Below are 22,500 nucleotides of genomic sequence, written 5' to 3' on the forward strand. Positions count from 1 at the left end.
TGTGTGTGTGTGTGTGTGTATGTAGGCCCTTGTGAGGCTGGTCTGGGGCTGATCTGACATGGCTCAGGAGTACCCATCAGCGCTGCTCTCACTTCCTGTGGCGTTAACAAAGGCTTGTGCTGGAGCTACTTGAGGCCGCGGCCCACGCTAATGCACTTCTCAGGGAGTGTTCTCATTGATTGGTTGGGTTTCATTCGTTCCTCTCACTTCCTCAGATCTAGGCCTGGTCAAGTGGGTGCAGTGATCTGTGGTTAGAGTGGTGTGTGTGTGTGTGTGTCTCTGTACTCTGTGTCTTTGTACTAATTGACACCTCTCACTCGTAAGCACGCACAGATGGACGCACAGACTCACAGACGCACGCGCAGACGCACGCGCAGACGCACACACAGACCTCTGAACAGTCACCTATATGGAACAGGCAGAATAGGCTACTTCTGAACAGTCACCTATACACAGAGTGCCTGAATGCAGCTGCGAATACAACCAAAGGGATTCTGCGAATTCTCCTACAATGACACGACTGCCGTGAATACCATTCTGATCTGGAAATGCACAAGCCTTCTGACCACTGCTGATACAGAAGCCTAATCCTTAGGGTCACCTATCTCCCAAATCAGACTGACGCAGGCAGGCACGCACGCACGCACGCACGCACGCACGCAGGCACACATGCAGGCACGCGGACACACAGGCAGGCAGGCACACACGCAGGCACACACGCAGGCACACACGCAGGCAGGCACTCACGCAGGCACGCACGCAGGCACACACACAGGCACGCGGACACACAGGCAGGCAGGCACACACGCAGGCACGCACGCAGGCACGCACGCACGCAGGCACACACGCAGGCACACACGCAGGCACGCACACACGCAGGCACGCAGGCAGGCACGCACGCAGGCACACACGCAGGCAGGCACACACGCAGGCACACACGCAGGCACACACGCAGGCAGGCACGCACGCGGTGTGTAGGTGCAGTGGTTAGCGTCACCCAGGTTCGATTTCCGATCGCGGCAGCTTGTCTGTAAGTCGCTTTGGATAAATACCTGACCTGTACATTCATGCATTCCCCTGCATGTACAGACAAACCAACCATGCACACACAGGCACGAGCACACACAGACACACTCTCTCTCTCTCTCACACACACACACACACACACCCCTATACACACTTGGCTCAGTATGCAATGTAAGGCTACAGTGGTGACTGTTGGAAGAAAGGAAAAGAGAGGGATGAAGAGAGATTTAGAAAGAAGAGAGAGAGAGAGAGAGAGGAGGTAGACCCATTCCTGATGCATGACATGGTTAACTCCACAGTACACTTGAGGCAGATCTGCAATGTTGGAGAAGTTGCCCACCCTTCTCCCAGAATTCCATGCCCTGAAGTAGCAGCTACTGGAGCCTCATCTCTCCCACACTCCTCTCCTCCCTGCCTGGCATGTGTCTGCCTTCAGCTTCAGGCCTGATCTCTCCTGTTCTGTCCTTCAGCTTCAGGCCTGATCTCTCCTGTTCTGTCCGTCTCCTTCAGTCCTGACCTACATCACTCCTGCCTCCCTCTTACCTGGCATGTGTCTGTGCTTCAGGCTTGGCCTCTCCCAGTGCATATGGCTGCTCAGGCCTCCCCTCTTCTCTCTGCTTCTTTCCTCCCTGCCTCAGGCCTCTCCTCCCTGCCTCAGGCCTCTCCTCTCCTCCCTGCCTCAGGCCTCTCCTCTCCTCTCCTCCCCTCCCTGCCTCAGGCCTCTCCTCTCCTCTCCTCCCTGCCTCAGACCTCTCCTCTCCTCTCCTCTCCTCCCTCCCTGCCTCAGACCTCCCCTCTCCTCTCCTCTCCTCTCCTCCCTGCCTCAGGCCTCTCCTCTCCTCTCCTCTCCTCCCTGCCTCAGGCCTCTCCTCTCCTCTCCTCTCCTCTCCTCTCCTCTCCTCTCCTCCCCTCCCTGCCTCAGACCTCCCCTCTCCTCTCCTCTCCTCTCCTCCCTGCCTCAGACCTCCCCTCTCCTCTCCTCTCCTCTCCTCTCCTCTCCTCTCCTCTCCTCCCTGCCTCAGGCCTCTCCTCTCCTCTCCTCTCCTCTCCTCCCTGCCTCAGGCCTCTCCTCTCCTCTTCCTGGTCTCAGGCCTCTACTTGTCTCAGCCTCCTCCCTGCTTGGAGTCCTCACAAAGAGCTCTTTGTAGCCAGGCATGCTGCTGGAAATCAGGAATATTTTCTGGTCTCTCTCTGCTCCGTGTGTGTGTGTGTGTGTGTGTGTGTGTGTGTGTGTGTGTGTGTGTGTGTCGGAGTGTGTTTTTGTTGTGTTCTCCCTGGTGTTTGTGAAGCGGGTTGGGGTAATGCGATTTGCATATTTGCTCGCTCTGCCCATTCATGAGGCTTCAAAGCAGGGGAGGGGAGGGGAGGGGTCGCCTTTGTTTTTAAAGGCCAGCGTGCCTTCTGCTCTCGGGTCCTGATGCTGCTGCCTGCACCAGGGGACAGGCGTCCTTATCTCTGCCTGCCTGTAAATCTCCTCTGACTGCTGCAGCATCTCTTGGTCTTTTTTTTTTGCTTTTCTTTCACCTTCTTCCTTTCTCTCTCTCCCTCCAGAAGGGTCTTTTCATAGCTAACCTCCACACCCCCACCTCCTTCAGTACCCCCCCCCCCCCCCCCACGCACCTCACTCCTCGCTCTCTAAAAATGTCAGAGTCTTCATGCAGAACTGGGTTACACTCCTGCTCCTGCAGTGCCGTGTTTGAAATAGAGAGGAGTGAGCGGAGTTGGCACCGTCCTCCTCCATCCTGAGACCCACGCTCTTCGCTCTCCGCTCTCCGCTCTCCGCTCTCCACGCGCTCAGGAGAGGGAAGCTTTGATTGGCCTCCCGGTGTGTTACCTCACAGGCCGCTTGGGGATGCTTTTCCGTTTCGTTTAGAGATAGCACAGGGAAGAAAAACATAGCATAACTCTGCAAACTGAACACGAGGATGAGAATGATTATGAAGAAGAAGAAGAGGATGATGATGATGATGGCGAAGGCTTGGAGGGTGTGATGCCAGTTCTTTGGCTTCAGGACAGACCCAGATGCTTGTGATGTGCTTCTTGTGTGCTGATGGTTCTGACTTGGCACTCATCGCATTTTCTTTTCATTCCTTCTCTCTCTCTCTCTTTTTCCTGACTCTCTGATTTATTCTCTCCTCTGATCTCCTCCTTTCTCTTCCTCTCCTGTCCTCTTCTGTCCTCTCTTCTTGTTCTCTCCTCCTCCTCTTCTCCTCTCTCTCCTCCTCCTCTCCTCTCCCCCTCTCCTCCTCCCCTCTCCCATCCTTTCCTTTCCTCTTCTCTCCCCCTCTCCTCCTCTCCTCTCCCTCTCTCCTCCTCCTCTCCTCTCCCCCTCTCCCATCCTCTCCTCTTCTCTCCTCCTCCTCTCCCCCTCTCCTCCTCCCCTCTCCCATCCTTTCCTCTCCTCCTCCTCCCCTCATCAGTGCTCGCTCGTGTCAGGCTGAGCTGGCTGCATGATGGTGAAGCCGGACATCCTCACGCTTGCGCACCACCTGAAGCAGGAGCGTCTGTACGTGGCCTCCGAGAAGCAGCTGATCCAGCGGCTCAACCACGACGTGCTCAAGACCGCCGAGAAGCTCTACCGCGCCGCCTGGATCGCCAAGCAGCAGAGGATCAACCTCGACCGCCTCATCCTCACCAGGTACACACTCATGCACACACACACACACAGACACGCACGCACATACACATGCACGCACACACACACACGCGCGCACATACACACGCGCGCGCACACATACACACACACGCACGCTCAGGCACGCACACACAGGCACGCACACACAGGCACGCACACACAGGCACGCACACACAGGCACGCACACACAGGCACGCACACACATATACATGCACACACATATACATGCACACACATATACATGCACACACATATACATGCACACACATATACATGCACACACATATACATGCACACACATATACATGCACGCACACACACTCCTACACACACACACACACACACACACACACACACACACACACACGGGCAAATATTAATATGCACACAGACATGGAGTTTTCCTCTCTCTCTGAGTAGATGTTTTCATTTCTTGTGTTAAAACATTGTGCTGAGATACAGATATGTTGCATGTAAGTGTGTGATGAGACAGATTTAGGATCCCCTCAACGTTGAGGGTGTCCTCCTGCTTTAATGATGATGAATGGTGGCCGTGGTGATTGATACTCATAGTCAAGCACAGCGGCCAAAGGAAGAAGAGGGGAGGGAGCAAAAGACAGAGGAGATATGGAGAGGACACAGATGATGATGATGAGGATGATGAGGATGATGATGATGGTGGGGGAGATTATATTAATATCAGCACAGGTGGTGATAGTCTCCACCCCCACCATGTTAATATCAGCACAGGTGGTGATGCTGGTGGAAATAATATTAATATCAGCGCAGATGATGATGGAGATAATATTAATGTAAGCACAGATGATGGTGGGAATAATGGCGGTGGAGATGATATTAATATCGGCACAGGTGGTGGCGGTGGTGATGATGATGATGATATTAATATCGGCACAGGCGGTGGTGGTAGTGATGATGATGATGATGGTGGCGGAGATAATATTAATATCGGCACAGCAGGGATGGAAATGTAATTTAATACCAGCCACTGATATTTTTCACCAGCCAACATTTTGTAATCACACCTTTGTGTGTAACTAACCTTTCGATAGCGTTTGTCTACAACTAACAATTATTAATTTTATATTTATTCACTTAGGATTATCCATTTTTTCTTTACACACACACACACACACACACACACACACACACACACACACACACACACACACACACACACACACACACACACACACACACACACACACTTCAAATGCACAGCAACAGAACTTCAACACTCTTAACACTTTTAAAACTTGAACAAACTCCGAACTTGTAGTCACACACCCCCTCGCTTCAATATCCCTCCTCATCAGATCAGAATCAGATTCTGTGTTCTCTGGAGCCGACTCCTTGTTTTCTCCTTGTCTCTCTCGCACACACACACACACACACACACACACACACACACACACACACACACACACACACACACAAACACACTCTTCCTCCCTCCTCACCAGATCAGTGTGTTCTCGGGAGACTCCTTCTATGATGCAGATCACCTCCTTGTGACATTGTGAGGCTTTGTGGTCCTTGATGGCCTCCCACCTCAAATGTTTGGTGCCCACAATAAATGTGTTTGTCTTGCTCCTGGCCAAAGCGTGTTGCTGACAGTGGGACCAAAGCAGTGGCTGGTTTTCGATCAGAGTCAGTGAAGTCAGTCAAGTCACGTAATTCCCCACTGCCGGCCCTTCTCCACTTCTCATTGAAAAATCACATGATGATGATGATGATGATGATGGTACTAATATCAGTGCAGGTGATGATGATGGTGATGATGATGACAGGACCGCTGTAGTGAGAGTGGTAATGGTGATGAAAGCAGTGATGATTCATTTAAAACTGATCATTTTTTTTTATTCACAGTTATGTTCATAAAGGTGTGCTGTCCCTGTTAAATAAATAAGTTAATAAGTAGATACATAAATAAATAAATAAATAAAGTCGAGATGATTAACGGCTCGTCGTCTCCTCCTCCTGTGTCCCTCCAGTGCTGAAGCGTCCCCTGCCGAGTGCTGCCAGCATGCGCGCGTCCTGGAGGACACGCAGTTCGTGGACGGCTACAAGACCCTGGGCTTCCAGGAGAGCATCTACGGCGAGTTCCTGTGGCGCCTGCGGGAGAACCCGCGCCTGGTGGCGTCCTGCCTCGTGGCCGGGGAGCGGCTCAACCAGGAGCACACGCAGAGCGTCATACACTCCGTCTTCACCTCGCTCTATGGCAACGGCATCATGCAGGAGGACGAGAGCTACCTGCTGCAGGTGTGTGTGTGTGGATGTGGGTGGGGGTGTGTGTGTGTGTGTGTGGGCGGGCGCATTGAGTGTTGGTGTGCTCTTCACATTAGTGTATGCATGCTGCTGGTTAGTGAGGTGTGTGTGTGTGTGTGTGTGTGTGTGTGTGTGTGTGTGTGTGTGTGTGTGTGTGTGTGTGTGTGTGTGTGTGTGTGTTTCAAAACCTGTTGCTCAAGTGTTCTGAAGGTTCGGGTAACAACTAACCTTATTTATATGGAATACGCCACGCGGGCAAGCAGTCTATTCTGTGTAAGTGCTTTTTCTGTTCCCTCATCTCAGTTTACTCAGGGACAGATCACAGTAGACATTTTGAAAATGGCTGTCTGTAAGAATAACAGTGCCTCAGGTCAGATCAGGTGTGTGTGTGTGTGTGTGTGTGTGTGTGTGTGTGTGTGTGTGTGTGTGTGTGTGTGTGTGTGTGTGTGTGTGTGTGTGTGTGTGTGTGTGTGTGTGTAAAAGGATGACCCTGCATAGCTTCAGGCACACTATAGATTTGCAGGATGTGCGCAACTGAACTAAAACAGGACGGTTGTGTTAATTCAGTGGCTTTTGATTTTGGATATCCTCCGTTCTCCACCTGAGCTGCATCCTAATGGTTCTGGTTCTGTGGCGACCCGCCAGGTCCTGCGCTACCTGATCGAGTTCGAGCTGAAGGAGAGCGACAACCCCCGGCGTCTGCTGCGGCGCGGCACCTGCGCCTTCAGCATCCTCTTCCGCCTCTTCTCCGAGGGCCTGTACTCCGCCAAGCTCTTCCTCACGGCCACGCTGCACGAGCCCATCATGCAGCTGCTGGTGGAGGACGAGGACCACCTGGAGACGGACCCGGCCAAGCTCACCGAGCGCCACACGCCCGCGCAGCAGGAGCGCCTGTTCGGAGAGAAGGGCTCGGACGCCCACCGCCGCAGGGTGCAGTCCGCCGTGGAGGCCAACGAGGCCAAGCTGGTGACGCTGGTCAACAGCTTCATTGGGTGCGTAGCCAAACAGGACCACACTACGGGGGATAATATTAGGGTCAACAGCTTCATTGGGTGCGTAGTCAGACAAGACCACACTACGGGGGATAATACTAGGGTCAACAGCTTCATTGGGTGCATAGCCAAACAAGACCACACTACGGGGGATAATACTAGGGTCTGCTTCATTTGGTGCGTAGCCAGACAAGAGCACACTATTGGGCATAATACTAGGGTCTGCTTCATTTGGTGCGTAGCCAGACAAGACCACACTATGGGGCATAATACTAGGGTCTGCTTCATTTGGTGCGTAGCCAGACAAGAGCACACTATTGGGCATAATACTAGGGTCTGCTTCATTTGGTGCGTAGCCAGACAAGAGCACACTATGGGTGCGTATTACTAGGGTGTGTGTCATGCTGCTAAGCACCTTATGATTGTTTCCCAAAAGTGTTTCACCTCAGAATGGCAGTTAGCTCTGGTGACGTAGGTGTGGGAAAGCACTTGTTTCCTGTTGAGTGGGGATTAGGGATGGGCATAATTAATCGACGATCGATTAATTGATCATTAAGAATTTCCTCGATGAAATTATTTTTTCATCGATTAAAACTAATGCATGTTCTGTTGCGTAGTGTGCGTGTAATTTATTTATTTTAGGGCTGTCAAAGTTAACGCGTTATTCTATGAGATTATTGTGGCGGAGATTAATGCAATCAAATATTTGAACGCAGTTAACGCAACTGTGTTTACTTCCGGTGCGCGTTGACCCGTGGCACGAAACCGCCCCTTGTCTGCAGTCAGTTAGATAGAAGAAACCGAGACGGTAGTTGAAGATGGAGAGAGCTGAGGGATTGTTGGGCGGAAAGTTTCTGTTTAAGAGGCAAAATGACAGAACAATCGACAAAACTAAAGTTGTATGTAGCATTTGTCAAGCTGAATGTAGCTATCACAGAAGCAGCTCGTGTTTAAGTTATCACCTTAATGCAAAGCACCCGACCGAAAGCAGTCCCAGGTTAGATGGTCGCCAACCCACACTCCACGACTTCTCTAGGAAATTAACTAGACCAGTCCGTGAAAAGGTTACCAACGCTGTAGCAGTTTAGGTTGCGGGTGACTGTCGGCCCATCAACATAGTTGAAGACGGTGGGCTGACTGAGGTGATTCGAATTGCTTCAGGGGACAATTCTTACGATTTACCGTCGAGGGGCACCATTGTGTCTCGCATACATTCCTTGGCTGATGGCGAGAGAGCACGAACAAAATGCAATTAAACAACAGTGTCTAAAATAATGAATGAAGTGATTACTCGTTAATTTATAAGATTTAGTCTTTAGAAGAAAACAAACTTTTAATCACGATGAATCTAGATGAATGAATTTCAAAATGTGAGATTAATTAGTTAGAGAGAAAAAAAAACGAAGGTCAGTTGTGTTTATGAGCACCGGCTTCTAGCTGTCGGCTCCGCTGCTTAAGAGTACAGCAGCGCATATTTTCAAGTGTAACCATTGAACGGATAACGTTTAACTGCCACAAGAGTTGTCCATCTTGTAAGTTTAACTGCCACAAGAGTTGTTCATCTTGTAATAAATATCTCAATGAGGAAACACGCTGTGTTTTTTCTATTTTCACTGCATTTTAATATAGCCTATAAATAGTGAATTTTAATATAAAAATATTAATGATTAATCGAAAATCGATCGTTAATTCTCCCGACGATCGATTAAGACAATTTAATCGAATGCCCATCCCTAGTGGGGATAGAGCAAGAGTGTTTACATAGTGGATTTCCTGTTTTTCCACCCACTTGGCATCCGAGACCCGTTCCTGTTGTTGTCGAGCCAGTTTTTGTTAAGGAACACGTGGGAGTTTGTAATCGACAAATAACTATGTTTTTTTTCCGTTAAATGCTGGTGTTGCCTCTCTGCTGTTTACCCCACATGACCCGAGCACTATTAACCCCCACCCCCCACCCCACCCCCAGGTGCCTGCGCCAGAACACCTACTGCTTCCCCCAGAGCCTGCGCTGGGTCCTGTCCCAGATGTTCCGCACGCTGTCGCGGGTGGAGGGGCTGCAGGTGGGCGAGGTGCGCTCCATGTGCACGGACCTGCTGCTGGCCTGCTTCATCTGCCCCGCCGTGGTCAGCCCCGAGCAGTATGGCATCATCAGCGACGCGCCCATCAACGAGGTCGCACGCTTCAACCTCATGCAGGTACGCAGGGTGTGGGTGTGGGTGTGGGTGTGGGTGTGGGTGTGGGTGTGGGTGTGGGTGTTTGTTATAAGATAATAACGTCTGTGTGTTTGTTATAAGATAATAACTTCTGTTTGTTTGTTATAAGATAATAACTTCTGTTTGTTATAATAACGTCTGTGTGTTTGTTATAAGATAACAACGTCTGTGTGTTTGTTATAAGATAATAACGTCTGTGTTGTGTGAGTGATCATATAGCGTGTAGTGTGTGACTTGTGTGTGTGTGTGATATGGCAGGTAGGGCAGCTCCTCCAGCAGCTGGCCATGGTGGATGCAGATGATGGAGACCCCCGCAGGAAAAGCACTCTGTCCAAGTTTGACAAAGTAAGAGCTTCCTGTTTCACCTGAGATTTGATACCAGGAAACCATGTGATTTATAGCCGTATACATTTAGAGTTTTAGATTGATTCATTTCTTTATTTCTGTCCTCTGTAGCCTTTATCTGACCTACTGTATCTGAGTTATTTCCCCTTTTGATGAGAGTTGTGCATGTTAGATTTGTTCATGCTGTGATGTCTCTGTCTGAGTCAGAGTGCTACTGCTTCATGGTGACTCTCAGTGTAACCGTTCTGTTTTCAGTTCAGCTCTGGGGCCTCTTACCCAACTCTCTCTGTGTGTGTGTGTGTGTGTGTGTGTGTGTGTGTGTGTGTGTGTGTGTGTGTGTGACCGCAGAGCTGTGTGTCTGCCTTCCTGGACGTGGTGATTGGAGGGAGAGCCGTGGAGACTCCGCCCATGTCCACTATGAACCTGCTGGAAGGCCTAAGCCGGACTGTGGTCTACATTACTCACAACCAGCTGCTGAATCTGGTAAGGCTCTGGCTGACCTCTGGCTGACCTCTGGCTGACCTCTGCACCTTCACCTACTTCTCATCCTCACGGCATCCCAGCAGCTAAGAAAGCCACAGAGCCACTAGAGGGAGCAGGACAGGCTTCTCACAAAGAGCATTTAATCTGGGGGCCAAAATCAAGTCTGTTCACCATGCACGAACATTTTATGAGTATTACAAATGGGTTTGTGTGCAATCTTTTAGACTTTATGCAAAAACTGCCAGTTTCTCAGGGCCTTGAGCCGTGCCTCTCAGCTCTAATCCAGGCCCCTTTTGAGGTGTGTCTGTCCTGACAGAGCGACAGTTCCTGCTTCCCATCACCTGCCTCCTGGCGTAGGCTAGCAGCATCCATCCCACGTTCCCCGTGTGCCAGAGGGTGAGACAGGCAGGCAGGCAGGCAGGTCCCAACTTGTCAGACTGGATGCAGAGACTTTCACATGCATCACGTGCTGCCTCAGCTTTCAACATGCTGACTCCACACAAACTACTCTCAAATCAGTACAAATGTCAGGGAACACTAACATCTTTCCGGTGTGTCAGAGTTCTATGGAATATTCCACTGCTCTGCTGTTAGAACGATCAAGAAAGTTGGAATTCTATAGAATGGTGGAAGATCTTGTGGCTCTGTTGTGAAGATTCTCCAGAGTGGCTGAATGTTCCATGCAGTGTTTTACTGCTCATGTTACTGCTTATGTTGCCCTCAGACCAATGTAGCCTCCTGACAACCATACCAGTGTCCTAACCAGTGTAAAGCCCGCTGCTGCTGCTGCTGCTGCTGATGATGATGATGATGATCACTGACCATTTCCCCTCAGCTAGCCTCATTATGAGCTCCTGGCTGCAGAGGGAAATGAAAGTGAAGTGAAGTGAAGTGAAGTGCAGTCACTGACACAAGGAGAGTTACACCACTGCAGCAAGCCATTTGGAACAGTGTGTGCTTACTCCAGCAGCATTCTATAGAAACAGCAGTGTGTGCTTACTCAAGCAGCATACTATTAAAACAGCAGTGTGTGCTTACTCAAGCAGCATACTATTAAAACAGCAGTGTGTGCTTACTCAAACAGCATACTATTAAAACAGCAGTGTGTGCTTACTCAAGCAGCATACTATTAAAACAGCAGTGTGTGCTTACTCCAGCAGCATACTATTAAAACAGCAGTCTGTGCTTACTCAAACAGCATACTATTAAAACAGCAGTGTGTGCTTACTCAAGCAGCATACTATTAAAACAGCAGTGTGTGCTTACTCAAGCAGCATACTATTAAAACAGCAGTGTGTGCTTACTCAAGCAGCATACTATTAAAACAGCAGTGTGTGCTTACTCAAGCAGCATACTATTAAAACAGCAGTGTGTGCTTACTCAAGCAGCATACTATAGAAACAGAAGTGTGTGCTTAGTCCACCAGCATTCTATAGGAACATTTCAGACAATGTGAAAGTAAAAGAAGCATTGGCAACAGTGTGCACTTCTATGTTCTTTGCAGAAACATTTGGAACAATATATAGTTAGTGAAAGAGCTTTCTATAGAAACTTCACGTCAAATTGGCTGTTTACTAATAGACTCACGTCTGTGGGCTTCGACGTGCATTAGACACGCAGTGATGTTGATCAAAGTGTCAAGCATTGTGTGAAGTATGCAACAGTTAGAACATATGCCTGTTGGTATTTTCTCTTCTCGTGCGTACGTAACAAAAAGCACTGATTTTGTGATACTATAGACTCTGAGTCTGCAGAATGGGCCTACAGATTCCGTAGCGTTGCTGATCTTGGCTCTTCCACGCCATGTGTTTCGTGTTCCAGGTGGACTTTGTGCGGAATGTGACGGCCAGCGATCAGCTCCGTGAGGAAGACCACCTGGCCCTGGAGACACTGGTGTCCAACGTCCCGCAGTCCCGTACGGTGAAGAGCAACAGCCTGGAGCTCACGCCCTCCAACACGCCCCAGCTCTCGCCCGCCACCACGCCCGCCAACAAGAAGAACCGCCTGCCCATAGGTACCCATCTCATCTCACACACACACACACACACACACACACACACACACACACACACACACACACACACACACACCCTGCCTCTGCCCATAGGTACCCATCTCATCTCACACACACCCTGCCTCTGCCCATAATTACCCCATCTCTGCCCAGAAATACCCTTCCTCTGCACAGAGTTGCCCCGTTTTATCACACAGTTACCCTGCCTCTGCACAGAGTTGCCCCGTTTTATCGCACACACACCCTGCCTCTGCCCATAGGTACCCATCTCATCTCACACACACCCTGCCTCTGCCCATAATTACCCCATCTCTGCCCAGAAATACCCTTCCTCTGCACAGAGTTGCCCCGTTTTATCGCACAGATATCCTGCCTCTGCACAGTTACCCAAATTCAGACGTAGAGACTTTGTCTTACCTCCCATAGTTAACCCATCTCCTTGCATTCCTGTCCGTAATCACCACCTCTCTGACTATGCAGACAATATCTATCTATCTACTCACACTCTTCTCATAGAGACCTTTTCTCAGCATGTAATACATCCTTCTTATCCTTTTCTGCCCGTTGTTTCTCCCTTTTACCCAAAGGCATATTTACCCCAAGGTACCCCTTCCCTGCTCATATTTACCCCCCTGTTTGGGGGGGAAAGCAACACGTGTTGAGAGACCCTCAAAGCCCTCCCCTCTGTTTTACCCATGAGCCTCAGCTTCAGCAGGCCTAGTGAAAGCCCCTCTGATGCCATTGACAGACACACACACACACACACACACACACACACACACACACACACACACACACACACACACACACACACACACACTCACTCTAAAACCCCATTAGGAACGAGAACAGGTCCATTGCACTCTGAATGGCCACCGATCTGCGCTCTGCAGTGGTAATAGTCCATCAGTACTGTAACGGTGTCAGCGATGGTCCGTCAGTACTGTAACAGTGTCAGTGATTGGCCGTAAATGAAAATGGAAAACTTCTTCAGGAGAGAAAGTTTGTAATGTATTTAATTAAACGTGTTGTTTTCTCCGAAAGCCTTCTGAGTGTTCAAGTGATGGATGAAGAGAGTTTAGCTGTAAGAGGGGATGAGGATAATAAGGCCCTGTGTTTGATTTAAGGCCAATTAGCAGCATTAGTTAATAGCCACTATTACTAAAATGACAACCAATTATAGCAAGTATAAATGAATCTCCTGTAATTGCATTTAGCCAGCTACATTTAGTGAAGTGTGTGTGTGTGTGACTCCCAACTAGAAAAACAGGTTTAAATTAGACTCATTCCCATCAGATGGCCTCAGAAACACTCCTCTGGGTGGCTGTTCTGGCACCAGGACCGTTCTTTCAGGAAGTTTCTATTTAAACAGAATAATAGCTTTCAGCTCTCAGTGTACCAGGCGGGAGATTAGCATTGAAAAGACAGTAAAACACAGTATGGGATCCATGCTTGCTGCAGTTTCCCCCTCATACTGGTTAGTGCAGGGAAAGAAAGAGACTTTTAGACTTAATTCATGGACGAGTAAATATGTGTGAAGCGATGACGCTGGACAGGTTTGGCAGAGACGCGTGATGTCTGTTGGGCGTTGCGTGTGTTGTGATGCTCTGGTTTGGCAGAGAAACATGATGTCTGTTGGGCGTTGCGTGTGTTGTGATGCTCTGGTTTGGCAGTGAAACATGATGTCTGTTGGGTGTTGCTTGTGTTGTGTTGACTGACCGCATGTCTGGTGTGAATTATGATCAGTGTTTAGCTTGTGTCAACGGTGAGGCATGAAAGCCATTTCCCTCTCCTCACTTCTGACAATTCACATCTTAAAATAACACAAATCTTTGTGTCACCTAATCTTGCCTCTCCTGTTTGCTGTTACACGTCAGCAAGCACAGTTTCTTGACCTGGTCTTTTTTTTTCTTCCTTCATCCACCACCCTTTCTTCCTCCGCATCCTCCCTCTGTTCACTTTCCCTTTCCTTCCATCCATCCGGTCCTCTCCCCATCCGTCTCTCCTTCCCTTTCTCCATCCCTTTCTCCTTTCCATCCTTCTCTCCTCTCTCCATCCCCCTCTCCATTCCTCTATCCATCCCTCTCTTCATCCCTCTCCTCTCCTCTCTCCTTTCTTCTCTCCTTCCCTCTCCCCTATCTCCTTTCCTCTCTTCTCTCCTTCCCTCTCCTCTCTCTCCATCCCTCTCTCCGTCCCTCTCTCCTCTCTCTCCTTCCCTCTCCTCTCTCTCCGTCCCTCTCTCTTCTCTTCCTGCTGTGGTCACCCCCAGGACAGCAGTTGGCCGCCATCACGTGTTGGGAAGCCTCCAGCACCGCCCTCTCTGCTCACATGCCCCTTGTCACCCCGTTTGGTGGGTAACCTGTGGGGGCATGAGGCTACGTACACACACACACACACACACTTGGACACACACACACTTGGACACACACACACTTGGACACACACACACACACACACACACACACACACACACACACACACACTTGGACACAGACACACACATACACACACACTTGGACACAGACACACGGACACACACATACACACACACTTGGACACAGACACACGGACACACACATACACACACACTTGGACACGGACACACACATACACATACACACACACTTGGACACACACACACACACACACACACACACACACACACACACACACACACACACACACACACATACACTTGGACACCTGAGCACCACACAATAAGGAGAGGTTAGCGGTAGCCTTCACTCTTCCACTAAGCACTACACAATAAGGAGAGGATTTCTCCAGCGGCAGCACCAACATTAGACCGCTAAGCCAGAGCATTTCTTGATAACATTAGGATTACCCCAAGGTCGAGTCAAGAGTTGAACTTATAAAGCTGCTAACACTCGATTAAATGGCTTTATGGCAGCTGGAAATACAAATGACAAGGTGATAAGGACAAATGGTGATACCAGCACCACTGCTGATGAAATAAAGCCTCTATTTCAGCTGACGTTCTGCTTACAGGTTCAGTGACCGTAACCTCGACATGCTAACTCCGTAAGCTGGCTGTATTCACTGCGTGAGGTCTGGTAAAAAAAAATATTCCTGCTAGTTTTAAAAAATGGCCCGTGAGTTCCTACAGTGGAGAAGTGCGTACACACACACACACACACACACACACACACGTCTCACACAGACACACACGTCTCACACAGACACACACGTCTCACACAGACACACACGTCTCACACACACACACACGTCACTCTTCTCATGTTAATGTCTCTCCTTGCTCGCGTTCCCACCTGTGCCTCCACACCACACCACTCCCCTTTGCTTGTCTGTCATGTTTGTAGTTTTTAGAGGTAGTGAGTGCACTTTGGCTGCCCATCCTAACTGTGTGTTGAGTTTGAATGCTGCCGCTCAGTGTTTCATAGTGTGTGTGTGTGTGTGTGTGTGTGACTGTGTTCAGTAAACTGAACAGTACCTCTTGAGAGCCTGCCTCTTCTGCAGCATCAGCAGTAACCACGATAACCCTGCATCTTGCTCCTCCACCCCCAGCAGGCTCCCGCAGCCGCAGCCGTACCAACATCGCCCAGGAGGGGGAGCCAGAGGCCAGCTCCCAGGAGTCCCTGCAGGAAGTCAATCCAGAGGAAGTGCTCGTCATCTCGCTAGGCACCACCCCGCAGACCATCCCTGGCATGATGTCAGAGAATGAGGTGAGCACCGATTGGCTGGCGTCATGGTGCTGTGGATGTGGGTGAAGGATCTCTAGCATCTCTTCCTTATAGAATATATATCAAAAGTAACTGCAACTAAACCGGCAGTTTGAGAACTGGAATTTGGGATTACTCTATCCCATGCCAGACCGCTGTCTATGTGTGGGTTACTTGTTCGCATCTGACCCACGTGTCTGTGTCTGTGTCTGTGTGTGTGTGTGTGTGTGTGTGTGTGTGTGTGTGTGTGTGTGTGTGCGTGTGTGTGCGTGTGTGTGTGTGTGTGTGTGCTCAGGTCCTGTCCCTGCAGATGTCTGACAGTGCAGCAGGGGATGCTCCAGCAGACGAAGTGAAGCTCCACGGCAAACCTGATAAAACCCTCCGCTTCTCTCTCTGCAGCGACAACCTGGAGGGCATATCAGAGGGTACACACACACACACACACACACACACACACACACACACACACACACACACACACACACACACACACACACACACACACACACACCTCACACACCATACACACGTACTCACACACCATACACACGTACTCACTCACTCACACACACACACCTCTCACACACCTCACACATACGTACAGTCTGTCTCCCTCAGCCTGAAGGACACACACTCAATGTGTGTGGTGGATGTAGTTTTGTAAGTTATCCTTGTTTTCTGCTAGCTCAATGTCCAGAGCCTACCCAGACGTGTGTGTGTGTGTGTGTGTGTCCAGAGTCTACCTAGACGCCTGTGTGTGTGTGTGTGTGTGTGTGTGTGTGTGTGTGTGTGTGTGTGTGTGTGTGTGTGTGTCCAGAGTCTACCTAGACGCCTGTGTGTGTGTCCAGAGTCTACCTAGACGCCTGTGTGTGTGTGTGTGTCCAGAGTCTACCCAGACGCCTGTATGCACCACAGCTGTTGAGGGGGTCTAGAGTTAAGCAGTAGGACACGAGTGGTAAAAGATATCCCCACGGCTGGGATTTGGCCGTAGGCACCAGACATGTTTCTAATGGGTATGTTTGTACTGACTGTGTGTGTGCAGAGCCGTCTAATTGCTCTAACTCTTGTCTTCTCTCTGTGTGTGTGTGTGTGTGTGTGTGTGTGTGTGTGTGTGTGTGTGTGTGTGTGTGTGTGTGTGTGTGTGTGTGTGTGTGTGTGTGTGTGCGCGCGCAGGGCCATCTAATCGCTCTAACTCGGTGTCTTCCCTGGACCTGGAGGGAGAGTCTGTCTCTGAGCTGGGGGCGGGGCCATCTGGTAGCAATGGCGTCGAGGCACTGCAGCTACTGGAACATGAGCACGGTGAGTGTGTGTGTGTGTGTGTGTGTGTGTGTGTGTGTGTGTGGGGGGGGGTGTTTGTGTGTGTGTGTGTGTGTGTGGATGCTTTTGTGTGGTTTTTGATGTGTGTGTGTGTGTGTGTGGGTGTGTATTCTAAATGTTCACTTTCTCTCTCTCTCTCTCTCCCCTTCAGCCACCACTCAGGATAACCTGGACGATAAGCTGCGTAAGTTTGAGATCCGCGACATGATGGGCTTGACGGACGACAGGGACATCTCCGAGACGGTCAGTGAGACGTGGAGCACCGACGTGCTGGGCAGCGACTTCGACCCCAACATGGACGAGGACCGGCTGCAGGACATCGCAGGTGAGTCCTCCACTTTCCCATGATGCACCTCACCGCAACACTGCACACTTCCTGTCAGAGCCACTGAGAGTACTAAAAGACACATCGTCCCCCCCAAACCTAATGCGTCCTGACTGTGCCAAACTCAGAGAAATGTTAGAGATGATGATTCAAGATTTTTCAGAGTGAAAAAAAAGGCCTAAAGCATAGCTGACCCCTAGGGTTTGCAAACAAAGTAATACTAATTCAGCTGTCGCTGTTAATAACTAATGAATCTTTAGCTCATGTTATCTTCTGTTGCCGTGTGAACAGAGTGAGCTGTCTGTGTTGCCTGGTAACAGTAGTGTGGAGTTACAGTGCATCTCTGCTTATTTCATCATAACTTTGAATTAATGAATCCAGATATCAGGAAATCAGTCCACTGGTGGCCACTAGAGGGCCTCACAGTGCCCTAACCAGACAATAGAGACGGGATCAAGTGCAGAATACTGCCACCATGTGGTGGGTTGTAGGAATAACACTTCTCTGAATGGACACAAAGAAAGGAGCTCATCTCTCATGGCCTTGTGTGTCTGTCTTTGATGTGCCTCATTGAGCAGAAGAGGATTTAGCTGTGCTCATGTTACACACCATCCCAGGACTGATAACTCTGTGACGTGTGGAGATATGACAACTTTTCTCTAAAAAGGAGACTATTTATTTCCTAATCTAAAGTCAGCCTAGCTCTTCCAGCCCCAAGGGGCCCCGTGGGGGACTTGGTGGTATTTTGATTAATATATTTAAAAATCTCTGCGAGTTTTTGTCCTAGAAACATAAAACTAACACCCAGAGCAACCTTGAACCCTTTTCTTTTAAAATATGTAAAGTTTGGAACTAAAATATAAATAATCACTTTGTAAGGACAATATTACGAATCCCTTGCAAATTTCAGCCTCTGAGTGAGGTTTCGACCCTCCCATTAGCAAATGACAACTATTCATATGATAAGGAGATGGTAATTCAGTGATCACTATTGGGTCATGATGTGTCAAGTAAACCTGTAGGAACAAAGACATTCCAGGCCCATTACGTCATTGCCATTGACTGACCGAGGTGTCCCAGAATGTTCACACCTTTCTCATCAATATGCATAGTGGTCTAAGTGAAGAAAAGTGTCACATTGTATATTACTTAGAATTAGTATTGAAACCACACACACTTTCTGAATGCCAAACTCACCTATGTGGAGCAAACACCTATGTTTACAGGGCTCAGAGTAAAAAAGAAAACTTCCAAAATATTAACAATGTGTTTTTGTACAAAGTCTGAGCACCTCTAAAACTAGATTTAATTTTAGTGTCTTTAGATTTCATTTGAATAAAAAACGTGTTTTACTACATTCCTTTTACTCTCATTTTTATTATTGCTGAGGTGTTCTAGAATATAATCATAAATGCCACTTTTGCCTCATGGTTTTTAGTTAGGTGAAATATACAAAAATATCAGGCATGGCAGACTACCTAACATAGTAAAAAAAAAGCCTTGGGGTTGGAAGTGCTAGACACTCCGGTCCCATCTATTGCAAATGTATCTGAGAGAATCTAAGCACAGCGCAGTTAAATCATCTCATTTCTGTCTCTTCATATCTGTTTCTGTCTTTCTCCCTCTATCTATTCATTCCCCTACCCATCTCCTCTCCATCTGTCTCTCTCTCTCTCTCTCGTTCCCCCTATCTCTCTCTCTTTCTTTCTTTCTTTCTCTCTCTCTCGTTCCCTCTCTCTCTCTCTCTATCTCTCTCTCTCTCTGTGTGTCTCGCTTTCTCTCTCTCTCTCTATCTCCATCTTTCTGTCTCTCTGACTCTGTTTCTTTATTTCTCTCTCTTTCCTCTCCATCTTTCTGTCTCTCTCTCTCTCTGTCTGTCTTTCTCTGTCTCTCTCTCTGTCTCTGTCTCTTTAGTTCTCCCTCTTTCCTCCCTCCCTCCATCTTCCTCTCTCCATCTCTCCGTTACCTTTCTCTCCCTCTCTCTCTCCGTCTCTCTGACATTCACTCGGTCCCTCCAGTCTTATTGACCTTGGTTCCTTCTCATTTGCATCCCCCATTTGTCATTCTTGCGAGTGTGGCGTTGGGGGACACTTCCATCATTAAGTGCGTTTACGGCCATTTCCTTATGTGTTTTCTCGGCGGGACTGGCTTATGAGATGCACATTAAATACCCATTAATACCTCATTACCCAGCTGATAAGATTACCATGATAATGAGGCAGAAATTCTAATTGTTTCACTTCTGCTGGTGCCACTCATTTAATCATCCGGCTGAAAGACAGGCCGCCCTGCGCAGCCCGCTCTCTGCACTGTAAACACGGCCAGCAGGAAACACACGCACACACACACACACACACACACTCACTCACTCACTCACTCACTCACTCACTTGCACACACTCGCGCTCACACACACACGCATACACACACACACACACACACACACGCTCTCACACACACGCAAACACTCACACCACTGTAAACACAGTCAGTAGGAAAGGCAGACACACATGCTTGTCCACACACTATAAGCACACAGGGCTCCACATAACTCCCAAGCATGCTTTAAAAAACATATGCATACAAACACACAGCCATAGCTGTTAGTGCACTCACAATCTATTGTTTACACGCATAATTGCAGTCTCTTAACCCGTACAGATGCATACCGATATAACACACACACACACACACACACACACACACACACACACACACACACACACACACACACACACACACACACACACACACACACACACACACACACGTGCAACCAGTGGGGAAACTCTTCCACTGTTTCTGCCAACCCCACTCCTGCTGAGGGCTGCCTACTGCTGGTGCCATATCTGTGTGTGTGTGTGTGTGGGCGGATGTGGGTGTGAGTATGTAAGGCTGTGTGTGTGTGTGTGTGTGCGCTGAGATGGAAAGGTGGCGTGCCGGGAGGAGCTGGTACCACATGGTGCCCTCATGATCTGTGCTCTCGTCTGGCCAGCAAACCTCCCACACACACCTGCTGTGTCCACCCCCCCCCCCCCCCACACACACACACACACTCTTTCTCTTCTTGCTTGCTCTGTTCTTCCTTGGTTTCTTCCGCCTTGTTAGCCGTGGCCTGTCTGGAAGCCCTGAAGAGCAGGAGAGGAGTGTGTGGGAGGAGGCGTGTGTGTGTGTGTGTGTGTGTGTGTGTGTGTGTGTGTGTGTGTGTGTGTGTGTGTGTGTGTGTGTGTGTGTGTGTGTGTGTGTGTGTGTGTGTGTGTGTGTGTGTGTGTGTGTGTGTGTGTGTGAGAGACTCTGCTGGTTAAAGAGGTAATGAGGAGATGAGTAATGCCCAGCACTGCCTACGCCTCAAAGTCATGACCTGGAGGATGCTGAGTGCAGCATGTGTGTGTGTGTGTGTGTGTGTGTATATGTGTGTGTGTGTGCGCGCATACCCACAGTGAGGGAGATATAACCATTAACCCATGACCTTCCCTCACCAGTCTTAGGGCCTGCTCCTGCAAGCTGCTTCTTACACGTGTGTGTGTGTGTGTGTGTGTGTGTGTGTGTGTGTGTGTGTGTGTTCAGGCGCGGCGGTGGAGAACATGCTGGGCAGTCTGCTGTGTCTCCCAGGTTCTGGATCGGTTCTCCTCGACCCGTACGGTTCCACCATCTCTGAGACCACCAGTGAGGCATGGAGTGTGGAGGTGCTACCCAGCGACTCAGGTAGGTGGAGTTTGCTCACACACGCACTCACACGCACGCGCACACACACACGCGCACTCACACACTCGCACAACATTTTAATCTTGGTAGTGTGCTTTACTGAGGTTTCATAGGTGTGTTATTCCTATTTTTTTATTTAGACATTCAAGTCCCAAGTATTGGTGTGTGTATGTGTGTGTGTGCGCACACGCATATTTCAGTGGGAAAGGCAGGTGTTCTTATGACAGATTCCAGGTCACACCTGCCATATTATTAGAGTGTAGTGAGTCTACTGTGTTTTAATATTATGAATGTGTGTGTGTGTGTGTGTGTGTGTGTGTGTGTGTGTGTGAGAGAGATGATCCCATGAGGACCAGTGGCAGGTGTATCACCACCTGCAGACAAGCTCAAGGGCTAGAAGTTAAGCACTAACATAACAACCAAGAGAAGAATACGAACAAATTGAACTGTTAGATAGACTGTAAAACCTATGACAACAAACAGACCAATAAGAACTAAGAATGACCACTCAGTAATGCAGGCAGGGAGACAGGCAGACAGACAGACAGGCAGGCGGGTAGGGAGACAGGCTGGCAGGTAGGGAGACAGGTAGGGAGACAGGCAGGCGGGTAGGGAGACAGGCTGGCAGGGAGACAGGCAGGCAGACAGACAGACAGGCAGGCGGGTAGGGAGGCAGGCGGGTAGGGAGACAGGCTGGCAGGTAGGGAGACAGGCAGGCGGGTAGAGGACAGACAGATGGACAGACACAAGGACAGGTAGGCTGGGCTGGTAGGGATGATGATGATGATGCTGCTGCCCTTTGACCTCATCATAAGTATGTCAGGTCCACACAGGTGTTGTGCCTCTGCACAGGCGCTGCATGTGTGTGTCCTGCACAGGTACTGCATGTGTGTGTCCTCTGCAGTTGTCCATGTGTGTGTCCTCTGCACAGGTACTGCATGTGTGTGTCCTGTGCAGGTGGTCATGCGCTGTAGCACACTGATATTGTACTGGGTCTGGAAGCATCTGGAAACGCCTAACCCTGCTAAGGTGCATATCAGTACAGAGGGTCTCATAGACACATCATCTGATCACTAATCAAGACTGCTGTTCCATGTCATACTGTGTGTGTGTGTGTGTGTGTGTGTGTGTGTGTGTGTTGGGGTTTAGGGCTTGTTTCATGGTTAAGCAGCAGAAAAGTAGGCTCAGAAGAGCAGTTGAGCAGCATATTATTACAAACGAGCATGTTAATGAGAGCTGGGCATACTAATGAGTGAGAGAAGGGGAGCGAGGGAGAGAGGGAGAGGGAAAGGGAGAAGAAGAGAGAGAGGATGGGAGGGAGGGTGTGAGTGAGTGAGAGAGGAGGGAGGGAGAAAATGGAGGCAATTTGGGAGAGAGAGAGAGAGAGAGTGTGTGGTATATAGGAGGAGGGAGAGATGGAGGAATAAGATGTTATGGAGGGGGGAGAGAGAGAGAGATG

General features: G+C 49.3%; 1 protein-coding gene across 6 annotated transcripts in view; it reads left to right on the forward strand.

The window, feature by feature from the left end:
* Nucleotides 1–22,500, forward strand: part of gapvd1 (GTPase activating protein and VPS9 domains 1) — a 45,525-nt gene that overhangs the window by 6,227 nt on the left and 16,798 nt on the right. For 3 of the 6 annotated variants that reach the window (XM_042708310.1, XM_042708313.1, XM_042708311.1), the window contains exons 2-14: nt 3,447–3,664; nt 5,674–5,941; nt 6,593–6,939; nt 8,906–9,134; nt 9,411–9,497; nt 9,846–9,980; nt 11,802–11,994; nt 14,264–14,344; nt 15,541–15,698; nt 15,991–16,120; nt 16,869–16,994; nt 17,164–17,337; nt 20,904–21,041. In XM_042708310.1, the coding sequence (XP_042564244.1) occupies nt 3,477–3,664; nt 5,674–5,941; nt 6,593–6,939; nt 8,906–9,134; nt 9,411–9,497; nt 9,846–9,980; nt 11,802–11,994; nt 14,264–14,344; nt 15,541–15,698; nt 15,991–16,120; nt 16,869–16,994; nt 17,164–17,337; nt 20,904–21,041 (2,254 nt within the window). In that variant the 5' untranslated portion in view covers nt 3,447–3,476. The remainder of the gene's footprint in view (nt 1–3,446; nt 3,665–5,673; nt 5,942–6,592; nt 6,940–8,905; nt 9,135–9,410; nt 9,498–9,845; nt 9,981–11,801; nt 11,995–14,263; nt 14,345–15,540; nt 15,699–15,990; nt 16,121–16,868; nt 16,995–17,163; nt 17,338–20,903; nt 21,042–22,500) is intronic. The other 3 variants (XM_042708312.1, XM_042708314.1, XM_031570889.2) reach the window with 3 other exon arrangements.

Source organism: Clupea harengus, chromosome 7 (genome assembly GCF_900700415.2).
Source record: "Clupea harengus chromosome 7, Ch_v2.0.2, whole genome shotgun sequence".
Lineage (NCBI taxonomy): Eukaryota > Metazoa > Chordata > Actinopteri > Clupeiformes > Clupeidae > Clupea > Clupea harengus.